The 24,185-nt window shown below is 51.8% G+C and overlaps 9 protein-coding genes across 9 annotated transcripts; 4 read left to right on the forward strand and 5 right to left on the reverse strand.

Moving 5' to 3' along the window:
• Positions 1-569: 569 nt before the first annotated feature.
• On the forward strand, positions 570-2,276 carry BO88DRAFT_419782 (indoleamine 2,3-dioxygenase family protein; the record flags this gene model as incomplete). The annotated part of the gene is made up of 4 exons (XM_025708407.1): positions 570-1,060; positions 1,117-1,642; positions 1,698-2,000; positions 2,061-2,276. 4 exons carry the CDS (start codon positions 570-572, stop codon positions 2,274-2,276), a joined length of 1,536 nt encoding a protein of 511 aa, XP_025557875.1.
• Positions 2,277-2,581: 305 nt separating this feature from the next.
• Positions 2,582-3,797, forward strand: BO88DRAFT_408755 (NAD(P)-dependent alcohol dehydrogenase). Its single transcript, XM_025707791.1, has one exon. The coding sequence runs from the start codon at positions 2,622-2,624 to the stop codon at positions 3,771-3,773; it is 1,152 nt and encodes a 383-aa protein (XP_025557876.1). The 5' UTR covers positions 2,582-2,621; the 3' UTR covers positions 3,774-3,797.
• Positions 3,798-3,929: 132 nt separating this feature from the next.
• Positions 3,930-4,665, forward strand: BO88DRAFT_475064 (uncharacterized protein). Its single transcript, XM_025711854.1, has one exon. It carries the CDS (start codon positions 4,182-4,184, stop codon positions 4,401-4,403), a length of 222 nt encoding a protein of 73 aa, XP_025557877.1. The 5' UTR covers positions 3,930-4,181; the 3' UTR covers positions 4,404-4,665.
• A 217-nt stretch (positions 4,666-4,882) lies between these two features.
• Positions 4,883-7,241, reverse strand: BO88DRAFT_351833 (uncharacterized protein; the record flags this gene model as incomplete). Its single annotated transcript, XM_025703551.1, has 3 exons — positions 4,883-6,070; positions 6,389-6,423; positions 6,542-7,241. The coding sequence occupies 3 exons, from the start codon at positions 7,239-7,241 to the stop codon at positions 4,883-4,885; spliced, it is 1,923 nt and encodes a 640-aa protein (XP_025557878.1).
• A 440-nt stretch (positions 7,242-7,681) lies between these two features.
• Positions 7,682-11,550, forward strand: BO88DRAFT_398089 (putative nuclear pore complex subunit Nup85). The gene is made up of 3 exons (XM_025705307.1): positions 7,682-10,353; positions 10,404-10,905; positions 10,964-11,550. The coding sequence occupies exons 1-3, from the start codon at positions 7,942-7,944 to the stop codon at positions 11,431-11,433; spliced, it is 3,384 nt and encodes a 1,127-aa protein (XP_025557879.1). The 5' UTR covers positions 7,682-7,941; the 3' UTR covers positions 11,434-11,550.
• Positions 11,551-13,143: 1,593 nt separating this feature from the next.
• On the reverse strand, positions 13,144-13,305 carry BO88DRAFT_295774 (uncharacterized protein; the record flags this gene model as incomplete). The annotated part of the gene is made up of 1 exon (XM_025702396.1): positions 13,144-13,305. A coding segment is annotated over one exon (162 nt), but the record flags the coding sequence as incomplete, so codon positions are not given.
• A 2,204-nt stretch (positions 13,306-15,509) lies between these two features.
• BO88DRAFT_447279 (uncharacterized protein) lies at positions 15,510-16,657 on the reverse strand (the record flags this gene model as incomplete). Its single annotated transcript, XM_025710349.1, has 3 exons — positions 16,501-16,657; positions 16,147-16,448; positions 15,510-16,082 (listed from the first exon to the last, which is right to left on the reverse strand). Exons 1-3 carry the CDS (start codon positions 16,625-16,627, stop codon positions 15,510-15,512), a joined length of 1,002 nt encoding a protein of 333 aa, XP_025557881.1. The 5' UTR covers positions 16,628-16,657.
• Positions 16,658-17,136: 479 nt separating this feature from the next.
• esdC (GTP-binding protein EsdC) lies at positions 17,137-18,602 on the reverse strand. The gene is made up of 2 exons (XM_025701797.1): positions 18,019-18,602; positions 17,137-17,965 (listed from the first exon to the last, which is right to left on the reverse strand). The coding sequence occupies exons 1-2, from the start codon at positions 18,208-18,210 to the stop codon at positions 17,369-17,371; spliced, it is 789 nt and encodes a 262-aa protein (XP_025557882.1). The 5' UTR covers positions 18,211-18,602; the 3' UTR covers positions 17,137-17,368.
• Positions 18,603-19,469: 867 nt separating this feature from the next.
• On the reverse strand, positions 19,470-24,016 carry BO88DRAFT_408764 (DNA-directed RNA polymerase II core subunit RPB2). Its single transcript, XM_025707792.1, has 2 exons — positions 20,154-24,016; positions 19,470-20,092 (listed from the first exon to the last, which is right to left on the reverse strand). Exons 1-2 carry the CDS (start codon positions 23,759-23,761, stop codon positions 19,930-19,932), a joined length of 3,771 nt encoding a protein of 1,256 aa, XP_025557883.1. The 5' UTR covers positions 23,762-24,016; the 3' UTR covers positions 19,470-19,929.
• Positions 24,017-24,185: the final 169 nt, after the last annotated feature.

Here is a 24,185-nt window from a genome sequence, read left to right on the forward strand (position 1 = left end):
TACCAACACCTTTATGGCCGCCACCAGGCGGCTAGACCTCGGAACGAGCACAGGGTGCAGCTGCTATACCCCGCTCAATCGGGAATAGCGCGTCCCCGTGATTCTGGCGTGCCCTTATTTGCCAAGAGTTTGTATAGAGTCGATGGACGTGCATCTGATGGCCAGACATGCCTGTAAGGGGTGTTGTTTCTGCGTAGAATCATCGCAGAACCCCAATATATCACGTAGTATGGTCCATCATATATGATGCTACGTTATCGCGAACGAGTCTGAGGTCCCCACGCAGTTTTCCTGCCTCTTTCGTAATGGTGCCTTTGAGGCCGGAATTGATACCGGCCTCTGAGTATTATAAGAATCGCCTGCTTTCCCGCCCAATTCTGACTCCCAAGCTCTCCTTCCCAGATCCTCCAGTATCCGCAAACATTCCCAGTGGGAAATTTCCCGTTTTTCTTATCTTCTTCTTTCTTTGACTTTGGGTCTCTACCAACCCTATACTCTCATCGTCATCACATCATCATCCATTTGCCTTACATCTCGGATAGACTTCTATACTACATTACCTCCACACCATGTCTCCCTCTAGAGTCCCCTTGCCCAACAGCACTGTGGATCGCTTTCCTCACATTCATGATGACCCTTCCACTGTGCCACGGTCCTTGGACCCCTTCACTATCACCACCTCCACTGGCTTCCTCCCCTACCTCACTGCCCCTACCAAGCTGCCTGATGTCTTCCAACCCCTGATGTCCCTGCTTGAGCGGATGCCAGTACTCAAGGAAGATGGCTCTCCAGGTCTGCTTGCCAAGTATGAGCTGGGCCCTGCTGTCCTGGCTGAGCTGCCTGACTTGACGGATGAGATCGACAAGCAGGTCACCCCTGAGGGGTTGCCGGACCTGTACATGATTGCTGCTCTGTTCCGGGACTATTCGTTCCTCGCTTCGGCTTATATCCTTGAGCCATGCTGGGAGAACTGGTGCAAGGACCCTGAGAGTGGCTATGGGTTAGGACGGGACCTGCTGCCCAAGACTGTAGCTCGTCCCATGTACCGTTGTTCTCAGCTGTATGTCTACCCTACATGACTTATAGTATCTTGACCAATTTACTAACATGATACAGTTTGGACATTCCTCCCTTCTTGTCCTATGCAGCTGCATACTCCCTTTTCAACTACACCTTGGCCGAGCCATCCAAGGGCCTGGTCTACCCTAACCTCAGATTGGTCCGCGCCTTTGAGAACGGCCTCGACCCCAAGAGCTCCGAGGCAGGCTTCATCCTGACCCATGTGGACATGGTCAAGTACTCGAGCGGCCTGATCAGCGGAGCTGTCAAGGTTGTCGACACAGTTGAGCAGGGTGGACCCCGCTCAGTAGTCAACGACGGGTTCCGCGAGATCCTGGAGTCGATGGAAAAGATCGAAGCAGCCATGGAGGGTATGCATATGCTTCCTACTTGTACCAGTACACTCCAGCTAACAATTACAGACATGTGGGCCAACTCCAAGCCCCAGGACTACCTCTCCTTCCGCGTCTTCATCTTCGGAATCACTTCTCAGTCCATGTTCCCCAACGGAGTCGTCTACGACGGGGTACTCGACAACAAGCCTCTTTTCTTCCGCGGAGAGAGTGGCGCAAACGACAGCATGGTATGCACCCATACCTATAACGTTATAAGCAACTCCAACTAATATTTTTGCATAGATCCCACTGCTCGACCACCTCTGCCAGATCCCCATGCCCTCCAACCCGCTCACAAAGGTACTGCATGAATTCCGCGCCTACCGTCCGCTTCCCCACCGCGAGTTCCTCGCGCACATCAACTCTAAGTCGGAAGAGGTCGGGGTGCGCAACTTTGCGCTGGCAGATACCGAGACGGCGATTCTTCTCCTGAAGACTCTCAACCATGTGCGCAGCTTCCGCTGGCGACACTGGCTGTTTGCCCGCGAGTACATTATTCGCCGCACGCCGCACCCTACTGCTACTGGCGGAAGCCCTATTGTCACTGTAAGTCTATGCGAGCCCTTTGGTGGTCAATGTAGTAGCAGAGTGACTAACGGACTACAGTGGCTCCCCAACCAGCTGTCTGCTGTGATGGACTTGATGATTTCGGTCTACGACACGTATCTGGCGCCTCAGAAGGGGGATGGCCTTGGACCGGACGGACAGAAGGGCTACGATGCGTATGCGAAGCAGGTTGAGCCGATGATGGAGATGGTGCGGGATCAGCGGGAGAAGTTGGCGAAGGAGGTAGAGAAGTGGTGTCAGGAGAGGGGTGTATAGATAGATGCCTGTGGAGAGTTTATGATACCTGCCACGTATGTGAGCAACATTTATAGTTTACTACATTTTTACACAATTCAACCTACCTTTGAACATACATCATCCAAACAATAAGTTGAATACTCCGAGGTACTATCTAAAGTAGCCACCAACCACGTGTTGTAGATCCCCACAACTCGGACATTCCACATTCGGCTGTTCCAATCAACCAACTTAATCAACGGACCTCGGCACTTCTCCGCATTCTCTCCTTTATATCACCTTCTTCTCCGCACTCACCACCACCTTCACACTTACAACCACAACCACCACACAATCACCACACAATCCAACCCACACAACAAAATGCCACCATCCCAACCCCCCGAACACTTCCACGGCTACCTCTCCAATTCCCCCACCACACCCCTGACCTACGCCCCGTACACCCCGAAACCCTTCACTCCCACGGACATCGAAATCAACATAACCCACTGCGGCATCTGCGGCACCGACCTCCACACACTCCGCTCCGGCTGGGGTCCCAACACAACGACCTACCCCTGCATCGTGGGCCACGAAATCATCGGTATCGTGACACGCATCGGCTCATCCATCCCCACCTACCCCAACACGACACCACTACGCATCGGCGACCGAGTCGGCATCGGCGCCCAAACCTTCTCATGCCTACAGCCCTCATGCGAGGAATGCGTCGCGGGGAAAGAGAACTACTGTCCGCGCATCACGGGCACATATAACAGCCGATACTGGGACAACGAGACAGGAAAGCGAAGCGACGTTATCGCGTACGGGGGATTCGCGCGGAAATGGCGCGGGCCCGCGGCATTCGCATTTCGGATTCCAGAGAGATTAGAGAGTGAGGTTGCGGCGCCGTTGCTGTGTGCGGGGACGACGGTGTTTGCGCCGTTGAGGAAGTATCTCGGTGATGGGGCGGATAGTGGGAAGGGGAAGACGGTAGCGGTGGTGGGGATCGGTGGACTGGGGCATTTGGGAATTATGTTTGCGAAGGCGTTGGGGTGTGAGCGGGTTATTGGGATATCGAGGAGTAAAGGGAAGCGAGAGGATGCTGTGAGGGGATTAGGGGCTGATGAGTTTATTGCGACGGGGGAGGAGAAAGGGTGGGAGAAGAAGTGGAGTCGATCGGTGGATTTGATTCTGTGTACGGTGGATGGCGATGATATGCCCCTTGGGAAGTATTTGAGGTTGTTGAAGGCCGGCGGGACGTTTGTGTTGGTGGGTGCGCCGGAGAAGCCGTTGCCCAGGATGAGGGCGTTTGAGTTGATTGGGAAGGGGGTTAATGTGACCGGGTCGAATATTGGGAGTCGTGAGGATATTAGGTGTATGTTGGAGGTTGCGGCGGAGAAGGGGGTTAGGCCGTGGGTGGAGACTAGGAGGATGGAGGAGGTTAATGAGGCATTGAGGGATATGGAGGCGGGGAGAGCGAGGTTTAGGTATGTGCTGGTTAATGGGGAGGAGAGGGGGAGTCGGTTGTAGTTTACTCTTGAGTATAGATTTGGGGAGTTTGTATTAGGGTGGGTGTGGTAATGGGGTTGTAGAGGAGTGAATCTCTTGATAGATAGTGTAGTGCTTATGAAATGAAGAGATTTAAGAGAGATTTAATAAAGAGAGAATTTTTCTCTGCCAGTTCTTATCGAGAGATCTAAAAGAGTACTACTTAGTCTTTACTTCTGATATGCTCGGTCTGATTCCGCCGTAGGATGAGGGTACCTTCCCAATCGGGAAAGAGGTACGAGATATACGAGTCTGCAGATCGTGAAGCCTCAAATTAAAAGATTTTATACAGGTGGCGATGAAAGGCAAGTCGCTATAGATTTAGGAGTCTTATTTCAACTGACGAGTCGTTATGTCCGTCAAGCACATGTTTCTCAGTCAAATGACTATATGTTTAGTCTTACTCCTACCATCCAACATAATGTCTCCCGACACCATAGCGGCCGGATAGTTTATCGAAACAACCCATCAATGCCTGCAGCGATTGTATTCGCAAATCTCTTTGTGTTGGGCACCCTCATTCATACTTATGGTCTGTTCCAAACACGGACTCTATCCCTTTCGTTATCGGAGGATACTGTATGTCAATCCTTCAACGTGAACTTGCACTAGCTGACCAACTAGTCGAGCCAATAGGATACATCGGCGGCGCGATGTCGGCATCTCCGACCCCCCTTTGAACTATTGGTCCGTACGTCATGCAGAGCACCCTGGTGCTGGTCGCGTCGGCCCTCTTCGCTGCGAGCATATACATGGAACTGGGTCAGATTGTAGCCCTCGTGAAGGGGGAGAGTTGGCAGTCATCCGGGTCGGCTGGATGACCAAGATTCTCGTTGCAGGAGATGCGCGTAGCTTCTTGATGCAAGCGTCGGGTGAGTGCACTCTGCGCTTGGATGGTGTTGTGTAATGTGCTAGACAGACTGTTGATGCTGTCCGTGTAAATCGTTTTCGCAACCTTCCATCCAAGCGAGATAAAATGGTTTCTTGGGCGCTGGAGCATCAAGACTGAGAAGGGGAATGGAAAGCAGAGAAGTATGTCTCTGTATAGGTGGGGCTGTCGTGGCTTGTAAATGTTTATTGAATGGATTGAATCACGAATCGATCTCCTGCTGTCCTATCCCAGCTGTATCAGGCGTATTGACTGGGTGTGTCTCCCCGAATATTTCCAGCATATGACTCTCAATCAGTGGCCTCCATTCATCGTCCAGAAGTTCCCATAATGCTCGCGCCACTCTGCTTCCCCGATCACCCATGTACCATGCATCCCTCAGATTATGGAATACAACGCAATGATACGCTAGTATTACCAAAGCCAGCGGTTTGCGCTCCCGCAAGAGTTCCATGAATTCAGGCAATTGCCTGATTGCCCATCGGCTGGAAGTCGACACAGAGGGCATACCAGTACGCGCCTCAGCCAGCATTTCTGCCAGACGGTCAAGTGCATTTTCGTAAGCAGCTGTGTCATGGGTGTCGTCTTGAGCCCCGCAAGCGTTGTTCACCTCATACAACCGCTCCAGGCTTGACTGTGCGTCTCTCAAGTAATCCTCATTCAAGTCTTCCACCTTGAAGATTATGCTCCATTCATCATTCTTTATGACCGAAGTAGCTTGCTTCAATATCTGTTGGACCCCACGCGCGAGCGTGAATATCTGAAGTAGGTCATCCACGTTTGCCCATGGATCGCTAGACTCGGGTGCGTGAGGTAAGCCAAAAGTATAATAGACCACAACACTGGCAAATGCAAACATAGCCCTTGCATTAGCTGAGTTGATATCGCTTAGCCTCTCGCGGAATAAGGCCAGTGCTTGAGCCTGATGTGCAACGGCAGTGCTGAGATAAATCGGACGCTGCTGGGTATCATGCCTTGTTCGTGCAATATGCAGGGAAGACAGCGCGAGTAGCCCGTGCATTAGGAAAGGATGCGTAATTGCTTCCTCTGAAGCGCGAAAGCGCCAAATGTGGTCCGTGTGTTCGCCTCGAGACACACTTTTGTGCGTTGAGTTGCACCATTGCATCATCAGCTCCAAGTCAGTGATGTTCAAGCTGGGGACTGCTTGCGAGGCGGCAAATGCATCACCCCATCTTCCCAGGATGCTGAGGGAGTTGGCAGTCGTAGCCGCAGAAGAGTCAGGCTGGGAAGCCCCTGCTGGGCTGGACTTCTTGGGCCGTATGCGAGAAGGGGGTTCTTCATTTGTCCATAACAGTGATGCGCTAGAGTCATACTCGCAGGTTGCCAGACGTTTTGAGCAATTTGAACAAGAGGGTCGTAATTCATCACACTGGTATCGTCAGTAAGGAAGACGATATGCAGTGAGTATTCCACAAGATTGCGGAAATAGGAGAGTACCTTCACCCGCCTTCGCTTGCATTGCAAGCAGCCGTGGCGCGATTTGCGATGGGGTCTTCTAAGTGCCATTGAACGTGGTGAAGGAGCTACTGCTGGCCATGCTAGAGTCGTGGAACTTGGAACCCACGGTTAGATTCTTTCGCATGAAGCCGTCGCTTAGACCCGCTATCCCGAAGATTATGGCGGGGGTAAGACAGAAATGTTAAGGCTGAAGTATTTCGTTCTTTCTTTGGAGCCAAGCTCGTCTTACGTCATCAACAGGGTCCTCAGCACCAAATCTTTGTGCTTATTGATATTATGATAGAACATAAACCAGAATTCAGAAAAGTCAATTTGGTATCTCGTATCGCATAAAGGAACCGCAGAACAACCATGTCAGAGAATCCTTTCTCCTCTTAACTACCACTAGCAGCAGCAGCGTCCCTGCGTCGCCGGGCTTTCTCGTACAAGGCTAGCACTGTGACTAGTGCCATAAGGTCGAAGTCCTGCCCATAATCCACAAACATCAGAAGCCTGCCTGTCTCCTTGTTCTTCCAAACAGCGTTGGTAAATACACCCACAACTTTACCGGTCTGCTCATCAACGAGTTTGAAGTTGCGATTGCTCAAGCTGTTCGTCTTGCGGTCCTCTTTAACCCCAACCGAGTGTGTCCGGGTGCAGAGGAATGAGTGCCGTTCGGGGCCCTGGGCAGTCTGCATCGTCATCTGCCAACAATACTTGGCGTGTCGGTGGTCTTGCGCCAGCAGATCCTCGTATGTAATACCATTGATATCGTTGGGATCGCCCAGACCGACCTTGAGATGTCTTGAAAAGTGTAGGAATTTGCAGACTGCCACGGTCGGGCCGTTCTCGTCGGACCCTGCATGGAAGGTAAGGTCTGGCTTCTTGGGCCTGCAGGAGGAGTTCTCCACCCGGTAGAGCTGCTTCCCTTGGGCGGTGGACACATTGTAATGGTTTCGGAACAGCGTGTTATGGATCTGATAGACGTGCGAAGCGCTTTGCTCGCTTGGAAGCTTCTCGTCAACAGATCCCTCATAGTCGGAGAGCCGAGAACCGACCAAGGTTGGGTCATTGGGGACCAGAGAAGGTTCGTAAGTAGCCATCTGCGTAGCAGGACAGTAGTAGTTTGTTAGACGGTGGCTCTGAGAACTGAATCCCAGATTCATGGAATCGACGCCATTCCATGGTTCTTATATCTTGCATCCGAGCCTTGTGTCGGACAAGGCGCTCTGCTGCGGCTCATGCCGATACGAGACCCTTTGACGATCATCAGGCTGTGCATCACAGCCATGCTGCTTTCTCCTTTTCTGATCCCTTCGGGCACTCGATCCATGGATAACCTCAGCCAATCATCGCTGGTTATGACTTAGCGGATACGACGGGCCCGATCGGGCGTAGCGTTGATGACTCAGGCTTTAATCTCATGTAACATCATCTGACCTATGCTAATCACGTGAATATATGTATTATCACCTGACTTGGTAGCTCACCGCCCGGCGCGCGTCTCGAACTTCGGGAGAATTAATTGTTGGCCGGCGAAAGAGTAGAATCCCAGATTCCAGAAACACAGCAGCTTCGGACGGGCGTGTTGCTTCTTTCTCGCTCTGCCCGGCTGCTTGGCGATTCCTCAGCTCTTGTTCGATGACCCGACCTCACTAAATTGATTGCGCAACTCTATTCCCTTCCTCTTACGCTGTCCAACCGCCCCGAATTGAGGTGCAGCTCTATGCTTCCTCGCTCTTCGCGTTCATCTTCCCTCTTTCATCTCCGAGCTTCTTACCAATTGATATAGCTTGTCGCAGCATGTCTTTCAAAACCTCTTTTGAGTCCAGTCCGCCGTCAACCCCCGGCCATTCCCGCAGTGTATTCAGTAATCTGTCAGAAACGCCGGCAGGCGCTCCGCCCTCCGCATCCAATTCCTTCACTCCGCAAGGCCATCCTCACTCCAGCAGCATGTTCGGCAGCTCCCAAATGAGCTCTGGCTCCCTCTTCACCAAGTCCGGGAACATCAATCCCAACGATAGTATCTTCGGCTCCTCCATCGCTTCCACCGACTTTGCCCTCCCCCGAGGCAAGAAGACCACTCAAACCAAGTCCTTTGCGAAATCGCAATCGCTGTTCAGTATTACAAATGGCAGCCGGTTTGCAGAATCGACTAGCTTTGGAAATTCTAACGGCTTCGCGGATTCACGGATGGATGATGATGCCACCGACCAAGATGCGGAGGGTGAAGAGGAGGATCTGCCGGAGGAGCAAGCTGAACAGACCGACAACGCTATGGACTTGGGTACTACAGAAAAGGCCACAGGGTCTCGTTTCAGCTTCCTGGACTCCCAGCTTGGCGATTCTATCTCTGCGCCGTCCGCCGCGCTCGGCCAACGAAAGTCGATCTACTCAAATTCCACCACGCAAGCAAAACGCCCAAAACTCGACGAAAAGTGGGCAAACCAGTCACCTATACGGAAAGGCAAGCTGTCGCCTAAGAAGGACTCTGCGATGCCGTCGATTGTGCGCAACTTCGCTTCGCGTTCGCGCGTGGCTGCCGTGGAAGAGCCAAGCGAGTTCATCATGCATACTGAGGATGAAGTTTGCCGCATGCACGATGAAGTGAAGAAGTCTGACTACAACAACACTGACTTTGAGGTTGCTCTGTCGGACTCTTGCGACAGACTCGTGGACACGTGGCAGGCAATCGCAAATCAGGATAGCGCTGGACAAAGTCCAGGTACCGGCATCGGTCCAGGAGACAATGCTTCGAACATTGCGAAAGCAAGCTTCCTGGCATCCTTACTGCTGCGGCTTCATCACCCTCCTCAGTTGGCACCCAAGCCCAGCCTTCTAAGCCCCCTGGGATTTCCAGCGCGCAATTTATTACTGGCCCCCGCTCGGACAAATACCCCTACGCCCATACCCAAGCTCCTTCTTGACTGGCTTGATGAGAACCATATGCCTCTTACTGATGAGCTGCAAGCATTGAAAGAGATTGAGCCCAATCCTACGGCTTCTCCAAACTTTTGGGAACTGATTAATGCTGCTGTATTGCGTGGCCATCTCTCCGAGGCTGCGGACCTTTTGCGGTCGGCTGATTTTAACTATGCACGGTCCGCCTTGGAGGATGGATTGCCGCAGTCAGGCTATCGTGGCGCACAGCTGCAGAACATTCAGAGGTGCGTTAACAGGGCCCTCCAGGTCCTTGACTCATGCCCCAGCGTGCAGCACGGGGATTGGGACATTAGAGGCCCCGAGTGGGCTACGTATAGAAAACGTGTGATTGCCGCCGTGACAGACTTGGAGGAGTTTGCCGAAGGCAGTGAACAGGCGTCTCCCGAGCCTCCGGCTGCGGAGAACCGCTTCCAGGCAGTCAACTTTGGATTGAAGCCCACGGCTGCTGCCCCGATGTTCTCTTTTGCTCAGAACGCACGCATGGCCGAGAGCAAAGTCCCGTGGGCCATCTACCAGAACCTTCGGTCCATGTACCGCATTATCCTCGGCGATACGAGCGTAGTCATGGACCACGCGGAGGATTGGATTGAGGCCACGATTGCGATGACCGTGTGGTGGGATGGAGAGGATGATGAGGAGGGTTCCAGCGCCGACTTGTTTTCGAGATTGTCCAGACCCAACGCCTCCCCCAGCAGTATACGGAACGCCTACCTCCGTCGGCTTGACCTGGCCTTCAGCCATGCAACCAGCGCCGAGCCCGCGGATGCTGGTTTCCGCGTCAACTCGATGAGCAGCCTTGAAGTCGGACTTGCTTCCGTCTTTGAAGGCAACGTGGATGGTGTGCTAGAATTGCTTCAGACCTGGTCGCTGTGTGTAGCGGCTGCCGTGGTTGAGTTCGCGTCTATTGGCGGCTGGCTAGAGGCTGGGGCTGGTCCTAAATCTATGCCAGGCCTTAGCAAAAATGACCTCATGGTTCTTTCCTATGGACAGGCTGGTGATGCACCTACGCGACGTGTTCACAAGAACGATGTGATTAGCGAGTATGCGTCTGGCTTGTCTGAGCGGACCACCTTGGAGTGCGAAACGGGTGTGCGACAGGGATGGGAGATGGCCATCGAGATCCTCAGCCGCTTGGATGACCGCGAGAAACTGGAGACGAGCGTTGCCGACCTGCTCGAAAAGATACCCCTGACCAGCGTTGAGCAGGTGGATAGAGTGGTGCAGCTGTGCTGCGAAATGGATCTGGATCAACATGGAAGGAAGGTCGCTGAGGTAGGTGGTCACTTACTGGTACTATGTGAAACGTCAGCTAATCTGCTCAGCGCTATGGTGATAATATCGTCGCAAACTCTCAGGAATATGGGCTTGCCCTTCTGTGCTATGCTCGCGCACACGACCGACGCAAGGTCAAGTCTATCGTTGACCTGCTCATCTCATACAGTCTTGTTCAGTCCCGCGCCTTCCCTGAATCCTCCGACCTGGACGAGCAGCTTGAAGCTTTAATTAAGAACCCCAAGTTTGGCTTGGGGGCGATTGCGCACACGGATGAAGAGGCTGCGACTATTCTCCAGTACTATTTCAGTGGATATGCGACTCTGCGTCGCTTCTACGAGATTCGCGACGAGGCGATCAATCTCAAGGAAGGACAGCGACCTCGGTTCAAGCCTCTAGCCAGAAGGCGAGCAGCGGCCCAGGCTTTGGTGGCGGTCATTGGCAGCGCGGCGGACAGCATCTACGGTGGTCTGTACGATCCCGATCGTGATGCTGTCGTCCAAGTCGATGGACTGTTGACATTGCTTGGCGAAGCCCTGCCCTTTATTGGCCGTAAGATCCTATCTTAGTACCCTTCTTAAGAATCTTATCCTAACCACCCGCTCGGCAGAATCCACACCCCTCCTCTCCGTCTCCCAACAATTCACCATCCTCTCCGCCATCGAGGACCTCCAGACCGTGACTCCGCGCGTCTACGCCCAATGCGAAGAATGCTTCCGCTCCACGCTCATCCAATACCACTCCAGCAAGCGCGCCCACACCTCCGACTCCTCTGTCCTCCCTCCCTCCCCCCGCGCCATGCTCAAAAAGTCCGTCTCATCCCTCACAGCATCGAGCACCTTCTCCCTTATCGGCAACGACATCATCGAATCCGCCCGCACTCGCTCCGGTTCCGGTTCCGTCGGCAGCTCCGGCGTGCTCGTCCCTCGCGCGGACGCTGACTCCCCAACTACCCCCACCGAACGCGGCTGGGACTGGCGTGCCGGTCTACCAGAGGACGCAACGGGCGAGGATATCCTCCGTATTCTCCGGGTCGGTCTAGCGAAGGGATTGAGCTATGGTGCTCTTGGATCGATTTAGATTTTCTTGATGATGAAGAGGAATTAAGCCAAGGAGCAAAAGTCAAATCTTAATACATCGGATGTATTTGTGTGGAGTGGAGTGGAGTGGAGTGGAAAGGAACGGAGTAGTTGTGCTGTATTAATGTATTTCTATACTACTATGTTCTCTCTGCTTGCAGCATGCATGAGTATAACACTTCTTATTCCAGTGTTGGTTGATTGGTTGCTCTCTTTCAAGACCAATTAGAGTTTGAGATTCCCACCCTCCCTTTCTCTCGTTCCACCCTGATACATATCATATACAATAGGTACACTGTACGGACGAAACAGTAGGAGAGAAAGCACCCTGCACAACAGTTGATACTAATGATATCCAAAGGGTAAAAAGCGATAGATCTTACTACCCAAGAATTAGTATACTACTACACCATGATTATTCTAAAAGTTCTATTCCTCACCGACGGTGCAATGAATGCACGCACTTTATATTACTAGCAGTACGTACTTGCTTATACTATCGATAATCGATAACATAAATACATGCATGCATGCATGCATGCATTGCATACTTTCCCATTCAATCCATACATATAGAGAAAGCTACATATGAATAACACAATCGTCAATTATATTCTTACCTACTTCGTATATAGAAATTCTTTGGTTAAACTCAGTACGTACGTAGTAGTCACAGAATAAATGGAACTATAGACAAGAAAGATCCGTGCTGTTCTTCAGTTACTACTCGACTTAAATTGCATTATGTCTCTAAGCATGCTTATCTACAATCAGTATCAATTCAATTAAGCCCAGGTGGGGGAGGCATTTGAATGCTCATACGCGAGATCTACTATGGTATTAGCATTCATGCTGGTTTTGGAAAGTGTTGTTGCTTTCCGCTGTGGATACATGATGACATGTTCTAGTAGGTAGGTAGTTATCGTTAGGGGCTATTGAGCCTCCTACTTACCGTACAGATCCCATCTTGCTGACATTGGTTCTATGAATAGATAGACTGTGGAGACTTGGTAGGGTACGCGAAAACTAATTTATCCGCTTGGTCACCGCAATTTTGATTCTTGGGATCTGTAGTATGAATGGACAAGTCATTTAGCATGGCTTAACTTTAGCTCTCATCTAATAGAAGAATCTTCCTATTGGCAGATCATATTCCATACACAAGTACATAGCCATATGACTGTAAAAGTAGATGATTAATGATAAAGAATGTAGGTAGGCCAGCTAGATAATGCATAGACAGATGTTGGTATCCCCCAACTGGCGTATCCCGGATACGACCCCCATTTTTCTCAATCAAATCCTCCTCTATTACCATAGTTTAACAAGACAAAACTCTCCATCCAGTCGATCGTCGCACGTTTCTCGTCTCATCGTGACTGGGGATTCTGCGACGCGACGCAACACAACGCAACGCTATGCAGAACAGGCTGACTGAACACGCGCACACACAGCATTATAAAGAAAACGGTGACGAGAGCGCAGCCCCACAGCGTTGACAATAACAAAAGCATATATCTAGCAAGAGTTTTGGCGAACCGGCCAGGCCAAAATCGAATCGAACTGAGCATGCATCAAACAGGAATAAAATCGAACGACGGTTGAGGCAGACGTCCCGCGACTGCTGCCTCTTGCTATCCCAGAGTGGATGGGTTTAACCCTTGATGCTGGAGTATCCTGAATCCGGCAGGGTTGGGTCTCGAGCGTTGTTTCCGTTGCATCTCAATGAGTGTCGGGAACAGGTGTAGCCGACCAGGACGATTTTTTCCTGCACCACATGGCCACGCTGGCCGTATGCTTCACACGGGTCTACCGCGTGCTGAAAGTAAAGACATCTGCACACCGAAAATCGCTCCACCAATAGATAACACATGATGAGGTGGTGGTCGTGGTAGTGGTCGACCGATGAGATTGGTCTCGGTGGTAGATAAAAAGAAAGGAAAAAGACACAAATTGAAAAGATCAAACGTCCCGCGTGGTAATGAGACAGGTCTGAGGGTGGTGGTCAAGGAATGACTGAAGGGTCGAGGCGTAAAGTGTTGAGTGCGATGGAGGTGGGGAGTGGATCGCGGATGGAATCAATTATAAAAACACCGACCATTCAGGCGACCCAGGACCATGATAGAAACCAAGTTCCAAGTGACGACAATACCAAGGAACTAGAACTGGCGAGCTTGTCATTCTAAGGCGCCTTGATGCTGAATGCGACTGCAGACGGTCGATGCAAGGCATCCATAAAAGAAATCCAAAGGAACCCTTAATTCTATGCTCGGGAACAATCTGGAAGAACTCGGTCCATCACGAACAGGACTAGCGACAAGGAAGAGTAAAGAGGGAGAAAGGGGAAAGGGGGAAGAGAAGGGAAGAGAGAGAAAGCGAGAGCGAGACGGAAAGGGCCACCGAGAAAGCAAAAATGTAGACAATCAAGGAAGAGGAGAGAATGGAGGGGAAAAAGAAAAGAGGGAATAGGAAAAAAGAGGGAAATGAGGAGGACCCATCCTGCCGGGCAAACGTCAACCCATAGCAGATTGGTCTATTTCGGATTTCGCAATACTCGTAGGGCAAACCGGAGTCGATCAGTGGGGGACGCTTGTCGGGCTGAAGGCCGAGTAGTGCAGAACTAGGCCACGCCCATCCATGACAGCTGATTCCGACGCTTTCCCTGCTTTTCTGAGGGGTTGCCGGGCACCGTTTACCCACTAGAAGGGCGCCGTTAAAGGCTCCCCGGGACCCCTGAAAGGCATGGGAGTCAGAGGATGCAGACTGCAGAAGACCAGTCAGGTGGACATTATTGGTGAGCTGGCCCCGTGTAGAGGCTGTAGCAGAAAGGGAAGAGGGGAAGCAAATCCAGCTGGGTCCGCTATAGAGGATTCGCTATTGGAAATTGCTTCTCCGTGCCGTGGGCCGCTGGAGCGAGTTCAGTGTCGGTGCGGTTCTCCGGGGAGGACCTTGGGAGCCGTAAGGCTGCAGCGGGACCCGGCCGGTGATTTGAGGGAAATTCCTTAGCCAGGAAATTAGCCCAGCATAGTGTGGATGAAGGTGGTTAGTTGTCCGAGATGGAAGAGGGGATTGGAGGAAGGCTGAGGCTGAGAAGCAACGGGGGACGGAGTGGCCGGTTTGGATGAACCACTCAAAGCCAGGATGGACTGGCCCCTGGCACCGTAGGGCTGAAACTGGGATGAGCTGGACAGACGCCCGGACGGAGGAGAAGCGAGTCAACCGCGGACGATGGAGGGGGGAAAAGTGGGCATCTTGTTCGTTGCTTGGGGCCCGAGCACAGTTGCGATGGTTGACTGGTTGACTCGTTGCCCCAAAATAGTAATCCCCGTGACTTGTCCAGATTAGGAAAGTAGGGCTTAACCAAAAGATCCACCGTGGTGGAGGCCTGAGTCAGACGCGTCAGGCAACCATCCAGTCAATTCCCCTTCGACTTTCCCAGTCAAGAAAGTGATCAAACTTCTTCTTCATTGATTCCAGGGTTTGTCTTGTTCGGAATGTCGGAAATTTCGGAATACTTCCAATGAAAAGGCAGCTGTTAGAATATCATGACAAATGGATTGATGAATCTATCCACGTCTACAGTCAAGCTTTTACTGTAAGCTCATTAGGTCTCGATATGACTATCCACATCAATTTACTCGAGGCCGACGACCACGTGTATAGAATTAGACTTGGACTAAAATATGACTAGACTGCTCTTACTGCTATCTATATCCTGAAACCAGCTGAAGAACCATACTAGCCATTAACGAGAGGATTTAAAATGCTTGCCTAAGATTGGCATCAGCCTAGAGTGTCTGGATCCCGCGGACACCGGTCATCCCAGGGTATTGCATACGTTGCAGCCTGGCTTATCATTATCCGGCGTTGATAGACATCCTCCTACTCTCTAATCTCTGCAACAAACCTCGGACAATCCCCGAGATTGTCCAACTACCAAATCGGCTATAAAAGACTTAATTGGAAAAGAACTAGTCTCAATTCTTACTCTTATGGGAAATCTATATGAACCCCTACCACCACCACCACCACCACCACCATAATTAATTACAATAAACTCACCATTTCATCCCCTAACTATCGTGAAATAACCCTCTCCAAAAACTCAAACCCCTCCCTCTGCAACTCCCACGTCCTCCCCCCAACCTGCATTCCCATCGCAAACGTATGATCCTCCCCGGGCACCTCCACCATCCCACACTCGACCCCATTCTCCCTCAACACCCTCCACAACTCCCGACTAACCTCAATACTAACCTTCGTATCACAATCCCCATGCACAATAAACGTCGGCGGAAACCCCTTGGCCACATGCACCACCGGATCGATCTCCCTCACATCCCTATCAGGATAACAAGCCTGCAAGACCGTCCCATTAGCCACCTGCGTCAGGGCGAATGCATCCCGGGGGCGGGAGAAATCCGGGCCCTTGGCCTTGCTACCGCCAGAAAGCTCTGTCTGGCCCTCCAGCGAGATAGAACTGTCCGTAGGGACGGGATATTCATCATAGATCTTCTGCAAGAATGCAGGGTCCAGCGCGGGCAGGGTGCGTTGGACGTCAGGGAGAGGTTGGGTCCAGAAGGGATGGGTGAAGTGTACGGCGCCGTAGAAGTCGAGGATTGCAGCGACAGGGCGGGGGACGGAGTAGCCCTGATATAGATTATTAGCATTTCTGGATGTGTGTATAGTAGGATAAGGGAAGGAGAAAACTCACCAATGACAATGCTAATGTACCCCCCGATGACGTCCCAAACGCCATAACCCGATCCATATCGACACGATAGCGCGCTGCATCTGCACCTGCGCCGGCAAGGAACGCATCTAATTGTCCATCGTAGATCCACGCCAACAGGTCGCGGATGTCAGTGATGGGCCCCTCGAGCATATTCACCTGCGGACAGAGACGATGGTTGGGTACCACAACGATCCAGTTCCGGGCGAGGCAGTCGTCGACTTGGGGCATGGAGACCATGCGTGAGTGGCCGAGCATGAAGACGCCGCCATGGATGTTGATTACTGTGAAAAATTTCAGTACTTGATATATATTGTAGTGGAGGGATAGACGTACAAACGGGATATTTCTTTGGCGTGTCATTTTCACTAACTGTGGTGGGTGCCGGTGGGAGGTAGATGTCGGTGGTGATTTTACTGCCGTTGGCTTCTTTGTATTGCACGGTGAGGGGGGGTGGGGGCATGGTGGCGGTCTTTATTGTTCGTATATATAGATTGTGATGGTTTAATTGTTGTATGAGACAAGAGATGTAGCTAGAGGACTGCCCCAGATTTTAAAGTAGGTCTCGGTGCTCGGGATATCCGATTGCGGGGGAAAGCTTGGACTTCCCGACGGATTTCATCCACGAGGTGAAGTTCTCTACCGGCTATTGCTGCCGAGCATCCCACTATGACTACATACTACTAGTGGATAGCTATTATAGGAAGCAATATAGTGGTTATGTGTTGGCTACAGGCTAGGGATAGGCAAGTCATCACTCATCATTCGTTTCCTATGTGAACAACGTAGCTAACATGACCTCGACGTCGCTCATTTCATTTCATCCTTCATCCACCTGGCTATACCATCAGTGCCTTGTATAGAGTGGTCCTTGTCTTTTTCCCATATTCCTTCCCAACTATTCAACTACCTCATCTCCTCCGCGTAGCGCATCTGGCTCCTTCATGGCAGATTGCCATGATCCAGATGGCCGGTTCAATTTTTTTTTCTTGGTTTTCTCTTTTTATTGCTTTCGTAGCATTTATGCTTAAGCGACTTCAATTGGCGCGGCAGGTTACTGCCAAAGGAGTGACTATCCTCTGATGCAAAGAGGAGGGACATCCAATGCACGGCGTGTTCGGTCTTTCGACGCGGGAAGCGACTCCCATGAGGGGTGTTCAAAAATGATCAAAGCAGGGTAAAAGCACCAACAAGTTGTTATGATTTACCTGCGCACCACAATGCCTTGACGGCGGACACCGCTGCGGGCACGGCGGTACTCCTCGTCACTGTCGGACTCGGAGCAGCTAGCCTCAGACGACTCGGTAACATAGCCGCATCGGCTGCCGCCACAGTCGAGCTTGACCCGGTCGCCCTTGCGAGTGATTCCGTAGCGCTCGCAGTGGCAGATCGGGGTGGGTGGGTCACTCATGGACGACAGGGAAGATGGGGAAGTGCTGCCAGATGAGCGAGACGACAGGGATGAGCCAACCGAGCTGGGCGGGCTGTTGGAGAGCGAGTACTCGTCCGAGAGACGGGAGTCGGCAAACCGCATGGTGAGGTCTTCCATGGTGGGAGCAAAGTCCGTCTCCCGGATTTGACGGGAAGCATAGGGCTTGGACGGCTTGGGGTGGTGGATCTTGGACGGAGAAGGAGCACGACCCTTGACGAAGTCTGTGGAGCCCCGGTGGTGCTTGGGGGCGGGCTGGGAAGACTTCTTGCCACCGGGAACATCGAGGATGTTCAACTTGCGGCCGGTGGTGGGCTTGACCGTGTACTCGACAGCGGGATCATGAGAGACATGATAACCATCCATGATGTACTGCGGCAGGGTTAGCTTGCGGGTCATTCGAGTCAGCGGGCGAGTCAACATACGTAGTACCAGTAGCGGCCACCCAGCTTCAGCATGGAGGTCTGGAAGCGGAACTTGCCAGTCCATGCGCCTGGCTTGACATCATCCCGGGAAAGGGGAATCTGACGAGAGTAGTTGTCCCAGGAGCCGACCAGATGGACGGTCTTGACATTGGAGGAGGTGCGCAGCGAGAACTTGAGCTGAACAGCAGACATGTTGAGAGAGATTGACCAGGTTATACTAAGGATTAGATTATATGCAGCAGAATGAAGGCGTAATGGTTTAAAACAATCGTGTCAATGGCGGGAAGTAAGTCGTCGTTATAAAAAGGCCAAGATGGAAGAGACTACCAGAGTCGATTCACGTCTAGCCTTGTGTTGGGTTGGGTTGGTTGGCTGTGCAAATGTATAACAACGAGGCTTTGCTTGACAGGATCCGGTCCTTGACACGCAACCAGAAATATTAGATAGATGTTGTTGTTGGAAAGAATAAAGGACAAGGCCAGCAAGTCGTCTGAGCTGATATGACAGGAACACGAGAAGTCGACCGGCGACAACGAAATGAACCGTCACGAGGTTGAATGGTTTAGAAGTATCCGAACAAGATGCAATAAAAGCAATCAAGCATCACACAGAGCACAGCTCGTGTATTGAATGGGGCAGAGTTGAGGGGAAATTGGTGGGGGAATTTTTGATATATTGATAGTAAAAAGGTGAGGGGAATGATTAAGATGTAGTATAACAAGCGACGAATAGACAAACAAACAAAAACCAGTGCAGCCAGTGCACAGGGGGGATACTTCTAAACCACGGGCAGTCAGACAAGCAAGCTTGCTGAAGAAAGAAAGAAAAAAGAAGAGAAGGCAGAGAACGCCCTGGCGGCTACAGCAGCCTTTTAAGAGAGCGCCGGGGGGAGGGAAACGAGCAGACGAGAGAGGCCGGTAGATAGTCAACTACCAAGTTAGTGCAATGCGTGTGATGGGATTGTCACCCGCCATCTTCTATTCTGGGAAGAGCGAGAGCAGCTCTTCGCCAGTCAAATCCCCGCTTCGTCCTCTCGCCATCCCAGCCGGCGGGTAATTCCTGGGCCTCATTGGCTTCAAGGGCAGCCGGGCATGCAGCAGACAGCCAACCATTCTCACGACTCGCCCATCCATCGTCCCTCCATCTCCCCTCCATCTCCATTGCCATGCTTTTCTTCCCTTGCCGCCCTCCACGAGCACATTCTCCCGAGCCATCCCACCTATCAATAGAAACACCCTTGGCCAATCGCACTCACACAAGAAGGGAGACGGCCTGTCACCGACATCTCCATTCTGCAGCACCGAGGATTTTTAAAGTTCGTGCACGGGATTGAGGAGGGGGTTGGACGCGATCCCACCACTGAGAGAAGCAAGAACACCACTCTACAGTCTACACAACTCTACACCCTCTCCACTGACACTCCACTACAATTACACCATGCAGCATCTGCCCCAATTAGGACCCTGTCAAGGCCGGCTCTTACGTGCAGAATTGCCATGACATCTTTACCCCTCTTCTTCGTCTGCTTCTCTAGATCCAATTTCGATTCGATTCCGTAGGGACAAATCATCATCATCCAAGTACATCGCTGCTTACACCAGCCATTCCTCCAACCATGGTCAGCAAAAAAAGGAAAGAGGGGAGGAAAAAAAAATAAAATAACAATATATAGAAGCTCGAATCAAAATCATAAACCTCTGGTCCTCTGTACGCCGGAAAATGCCGAATCGGTCTGGTCTTCGGTTGATATCACACGTTTTGGGGGGTGGAGAATTATTAGGAAAGAAAACAGTGGGGAAAAGGAAACGGAGAGGGAGAGAGAAAAAGGAAGACATAGAAACACCAGAAGACGGAAGAGATACCACAGAAGAGAAGAATCTGATGTACACGCATAGTCATCTTTCCTCCCCCTCACCGCACGGACACGCCAGACCGGTTGGTAAACATGCGAGCGGCAATGTTCATCGAGGCCAGCTCTTGGAACAGAAGCTTGGCTGCATACGGGATATGCACCTGGGAGATTCGGTGCTTGTTGTTACACAGTCGACACTCGAAGAGTCCCTTCTTCAGTTTACTGTTGTTCCATCATCGTTAGCTCATCTTGTTAGGAAAATCAAGGATGTCTCTCCACTTACGCAACAGGGGTCATCAAGCCACAGTCGTCGCAGATGTGCACCCGGAAGGGATCGGACACGTCGAACAACCGCTCCTTCAGGAATGCACTGGCTCCGTGCGCAATCATACAATCGCGTTCCATCTCTCCGAATCGGAGACCACCGTCACGAGCACGACCTTCCACCGGCTGCCGCGTCAAGATCTGAGTCGGTCCACGCGCACGGGCGTGAATCTTATCGTCGACCATGTGGCGCAGACGCTGGTAGTACGTCGGTCCCAGGAAGACCTGCGCCACCAGCTTGCGTCCAGTGTGTCCGTTGTACATCACCTCAAAGCCACGGGATTGGTATCCGTGCTCCCGCAGGAGACGGGAAATCGAGTCGACCGTAACGTCGGTGAAAGGCGTCGCGTCACCCTCGAACCCACGTAGCGACGACACTTTACTGAGCTGACACTCGATCAAGTGCGCGATTGTCATACGGGAGGGAATGGCGTGAGGGTTGATGATCAAGTCAGGGCACACACCCTCCCGAGTGAAAGGCATGTCTTCCTGACGGTAAGTGATACCGATGGTACCCTTTTGTCCGTGACGAGATGCGAACTTGTCTCCAATCTGGGGAATCTTGGTCGTCCTCATGCGCACCTTCACGAACTTCAGGTCATCGTTGCTCGTAGACACCAGGACCTGGTCCACAATACCGTTCTCCGTACTTCTGAGAGGAGTCGACACATCCAACTTGGTGTGGGCCTTGGTACGTTGACCGAGCTCCTCTGCTTCAGGTGCCAAGGGTGCCGTCTTACCGATGATGATATCCTCACCGGATACACGGACACCAGGAGCAATGATACCGTCTTCATCGAGCTTGTCGTAGGTACCCTTTCTCATACCGATCGTATCCGATCTCATAGGCTTCTCGAAGCGTTCGACAACTGTCAGTCCGACCATCTTCTCGCTGTCCGTGTATGTACGGTAGAACAGACTGCGGAAAAGACCACGGTCAATGCTGCTCTGGTTCATAATAACCGAATCTTCCTGGTTGTAACCGGAATAACAGGCAATGGCAACAATGGCGTTCTGACCGGCAGGCAGTTCACGGAACCGCAAGAATTCCATAGACCGTGTTGTCGCCAGAGGCTTCTGCGGGTAATACAGAATGTTGGCCATGGTTTCCATGCGCTGGTCAAAGTTCGTCAGGAACACACCCATAGCTTGTTTACCCATGGCAGACTGGTAGGTGTTACGAGGAGATTGGTTGTGATCGGGGAAAGGAATGATACTGGCGCAAACACCCAGGATCATACTGGGGTGAATTTCGCAGTGTGTCCAGGTGTGTGCCTTTTGACTCAGAATAGAACGCACACGCTTGTTGGGATCGTGCAGCTCTTCCTCGGGAAGGGCGTAACCGGCCTGAAGTTGCTTCGAGATCTCCAGGTCCTCTGGTGTCATCACAATCATGATTGTCTCCTCCTCTTCGGCGTCGACGTACTCAACGACACCAGACTTCACCAAACCATCCCAACCAAAGTAGCGCTCCCTGCGGTCTTCTGGGTCCAGATCGGGGGGCAAGTCCTTGTCTTGCTCCAGTTTGCGAATGTGTTCCTTGTTGAGCACCAGTGAACCACAGTTCTCGCTCTTGGGATCATTGTCGACGACGTACAGTGGCCGACACACGCGTCCAGCATCGGTAAAGATCTTGAACTCTCGCTCACGAATATCACGAATCAAACTGACCTCGTGCGAGATCATGTTCCGGCGACGGAGAGAGAGCATGGTGTTCACCAGATGCGCAGGATCTCTATGGATACCCACCCAAACACCGTTGACAAACACCTTGGTCGCATTTGGCGTCACCTGCGGCTCGAATTCTTCGAGGACTTCCATGTTGCGTTGAATCATGAAATCAATAATGGGCTCACTAGGCGTACCAACAGTGATGTAGCACATGAGCGCCAAGTTCTTGACCAGACCACAAGCCTGACCTTCAGGGGTTTCGGCTGGACAAACCAGACCCCAATGGGTGTTGTGGAGCTGACGGGGTTTGGCAATCTTACCGTCTCGACCAATTGGTGTATTGGTACGACGAAGGTGGGACAACGTAGAGGCGTAGGTATAACGACTGAGCACCTGAGATACACCAGCCTTGGCGCTGGCCGCCTTCTTCTGCTCTCCCCAGTTACCCGTAGCAAGAGCGTACTTCAGACCTCCCGTCAAGGTGCTGGCCTTGATACCAATGTTCAAGTAGATCTCCCTGTTCGTCTCCACGCATCTTTGCACGTACCGCTGAAGGTCACGGGTGACACGAGTGAACAGAACTCGGAAGAGGTTTGCAAGAAGAGGACCAGCCAAGTCGAGACGCTTCTTACCGAAGTGGTCACGATCATCGACATCACGACGGCCCAAGGCACACTGCAGCAGTCTGTGCACCATGTAACCCAAGAAGAAAGCTTTCCGGGTCTCACTACCTTCGCTCTGAGAAATGTGAGGAAGGAACTCCTTTTGCATGATTTCGCGGGCATATCTGACACGACGCTCGTGGTTCATACTAGACTGAGAAGAACCACGCTTGGCAATGAAATCCAGCGCCACCTCACGGTCCTGGATAACGAAACCCTCCTCAATACAAGGCTTCAGCATCTCCAGCATCGGTGTGTCATTCCGGTCGTAGCAAATGTGGTTCAGAATATCTTCATCAGAAACCACACCGAGGGCTCTGAAAACAACGACGATGGGAATGTCGGTCTTCACATAAGGCAAGGTCGACCGAATTGTAGGACCAAATCCACCCTTGGCACTGTCACCCTTGGCAAACAGCTTCAGGGACAACTGAGAAAGAAGTCGTGATCCCTTCTCGACAGCACTCCGAATTTCCGCAACATAGGGCGTGGGACTAGGCGGTGCCTTCTTGAAGACTTGAACCGTGTTTCCAGCACTGCGCTCTTGGGCGATCAACACCTTTTCACTTCCGTTGATAATGAAATAACCACCAGAGTCGTAAGGACACTCGTTCCAGTTGTAAAGAGCTTGCTCGCTCAAATCCTTGAGGATACAGTACTTGGACTTGAGCATGATTGGCATCTTTCCAATAAAAACGGTCTCCTCCTTCGCCTGGTCAGCAGGCAGCTCCTTCTGCTCCCACTGCAGGTAAGTTCCGTGAGCTTTTCTATCCTCATTCGATTCACCCATATCATCTTCATCTCGGTCCGCGACCAGACGTTCACGACCTTCCATAATCTTCTTCGTAACACCGAGATAAAGGGGACTAGCGTATGTAAGATTACGCAGGCGAGCCTCCTGGGGCAACATGATAGTGGTCGCACCATCACCCTCAGTCACAGATGGTCGTGAGAGCATGACGGTTCCAAACTTCAGCTCGTATCGGCGGACAACAACGGGATCGACTTCATCTTCGGAGGGAGGGAGAGTTTGGTCGAGTGTTACTTGGCCTTGTTCCTCCACCAGCTCCTGCATTGTCGAGGAGATAAATTCATCGAAAGAGTCCAGCTGTTGTGACACTAGACCCTTGGTGTCGAAGAAAGACGAAATGACCGTCCAGCAATCCTCCGAGGTGATGCCCTCGTCCATATCGTCGTAGTACTCATCCTCGTAAGCATCTTCGTAGTCGGCCATCTTGGCGGATATGGGTCGTAAACGCAATGAAAAACCGCAGTCGATAGGACAATGAGCGCAAAGGGCGCGACGCGCTCGGCGGAAAAGATCCCACTCGAGGTTGTGGGACGACTGGCGTAAGTAGAATGCAGCGAAGCAATCGTCCTAAATGTAACAAGTGAGGCCAATAAGCCGGAAGCCTCAAATGGATGGAAGAAAGAGAGATCCCAGGCCACCGGTGATGCTGGTGAAGGGAGCAGCTGGGGTGCTTCGACTCTCTCCGGGCGCTGATGGATCTTGCCTTGGAAAGAGCCGCCACTAGCCTCGACCGCCTTCTGGCGCTAAGCTGTGAGCTAGTCCTGATTGGTAGATCACGTGATGCGTATAGCAATTCACGCTGCTGGTAATACTTCACTTTTTACTCACATTATTAACTACTACTGAA

Source organism: Aspergillus vadensis (genome assembly GCF_003184925.1).
Source record: "Aspergillus vadensis CBS 113365 unplaced genomic scaffold BO88scaffold_33, whole genome shotgun sequence".
NCBI classification, from domain to species: Eukaryota; Fungi; Ascomycota; class Eurotiomycetes; order Eurotiales; family Aspergillaceae; genus Aspergillus; species Aspergillus vadensis.

Coding starts and splice junctions, on each gene's coding strand:
- BO88DRAFT_475064 (XM_025711854.1), top strand. CDS start 4,182: ATGTTTAGTCTTACTCCTACCATCCAACATAATGTCTCCCGACACCAT.
- BO88DRAFT_398089 (XM_025705307.1), top strand. CDS start 7,942: ATGTCTTTCAAAACCTCTTTTGAGTCCAGTCCGCCGTCAACCCCCGGC. Junction 10,354..10,403: donor ATGGAAGGAAGGTCGCTGAG/GTAGGTGGTCAC, acceptor TAATCTGCTCAG/CGCTATGGTGATAATATCGT. Junction 10,906..10,963: donor AGCCCTGCCCTTTATTGGCC/GTAAGATCCTAT, acceptor CCCGCTCGGCAG/AATCCACACCCCTCCTCTCC.
- esdC (XM_025701797.1), bottom strand. CDS start 18,210: ATGTCTGCTGTTCAGCTCAAGTTCTCGCTGCGCACCTCCTCCAATGTC. Junction 17,966..18,018: donor GTGGCCGCTACTGGTACTAC/GTATGTTGACTC, acceptor ACCCTGCCGCAG/TACATCATGGATGGTTATCA.
- BO88DRAFT_408764 (XM_025707792.1), bottom strand. CDS start 23,761: ATGGCCGACTACGAAGATGCTTACGAGGATGAGTACTACGACGATATG. Junction 20,093..20,153: donor GGCTTGATGACCCCTGTTGC/GTAAGTGGAGAG, acceptor ATGGAACAACAG/TAAACTGAAGAAGGGACTCT.
- BO88DRAFT_408755 (XM_025707791.1), top strand. CDS start 2,622: ATGCCACCATCCCAACCCCCCGAACACTTCCACGGCTACCTCTCCAAT.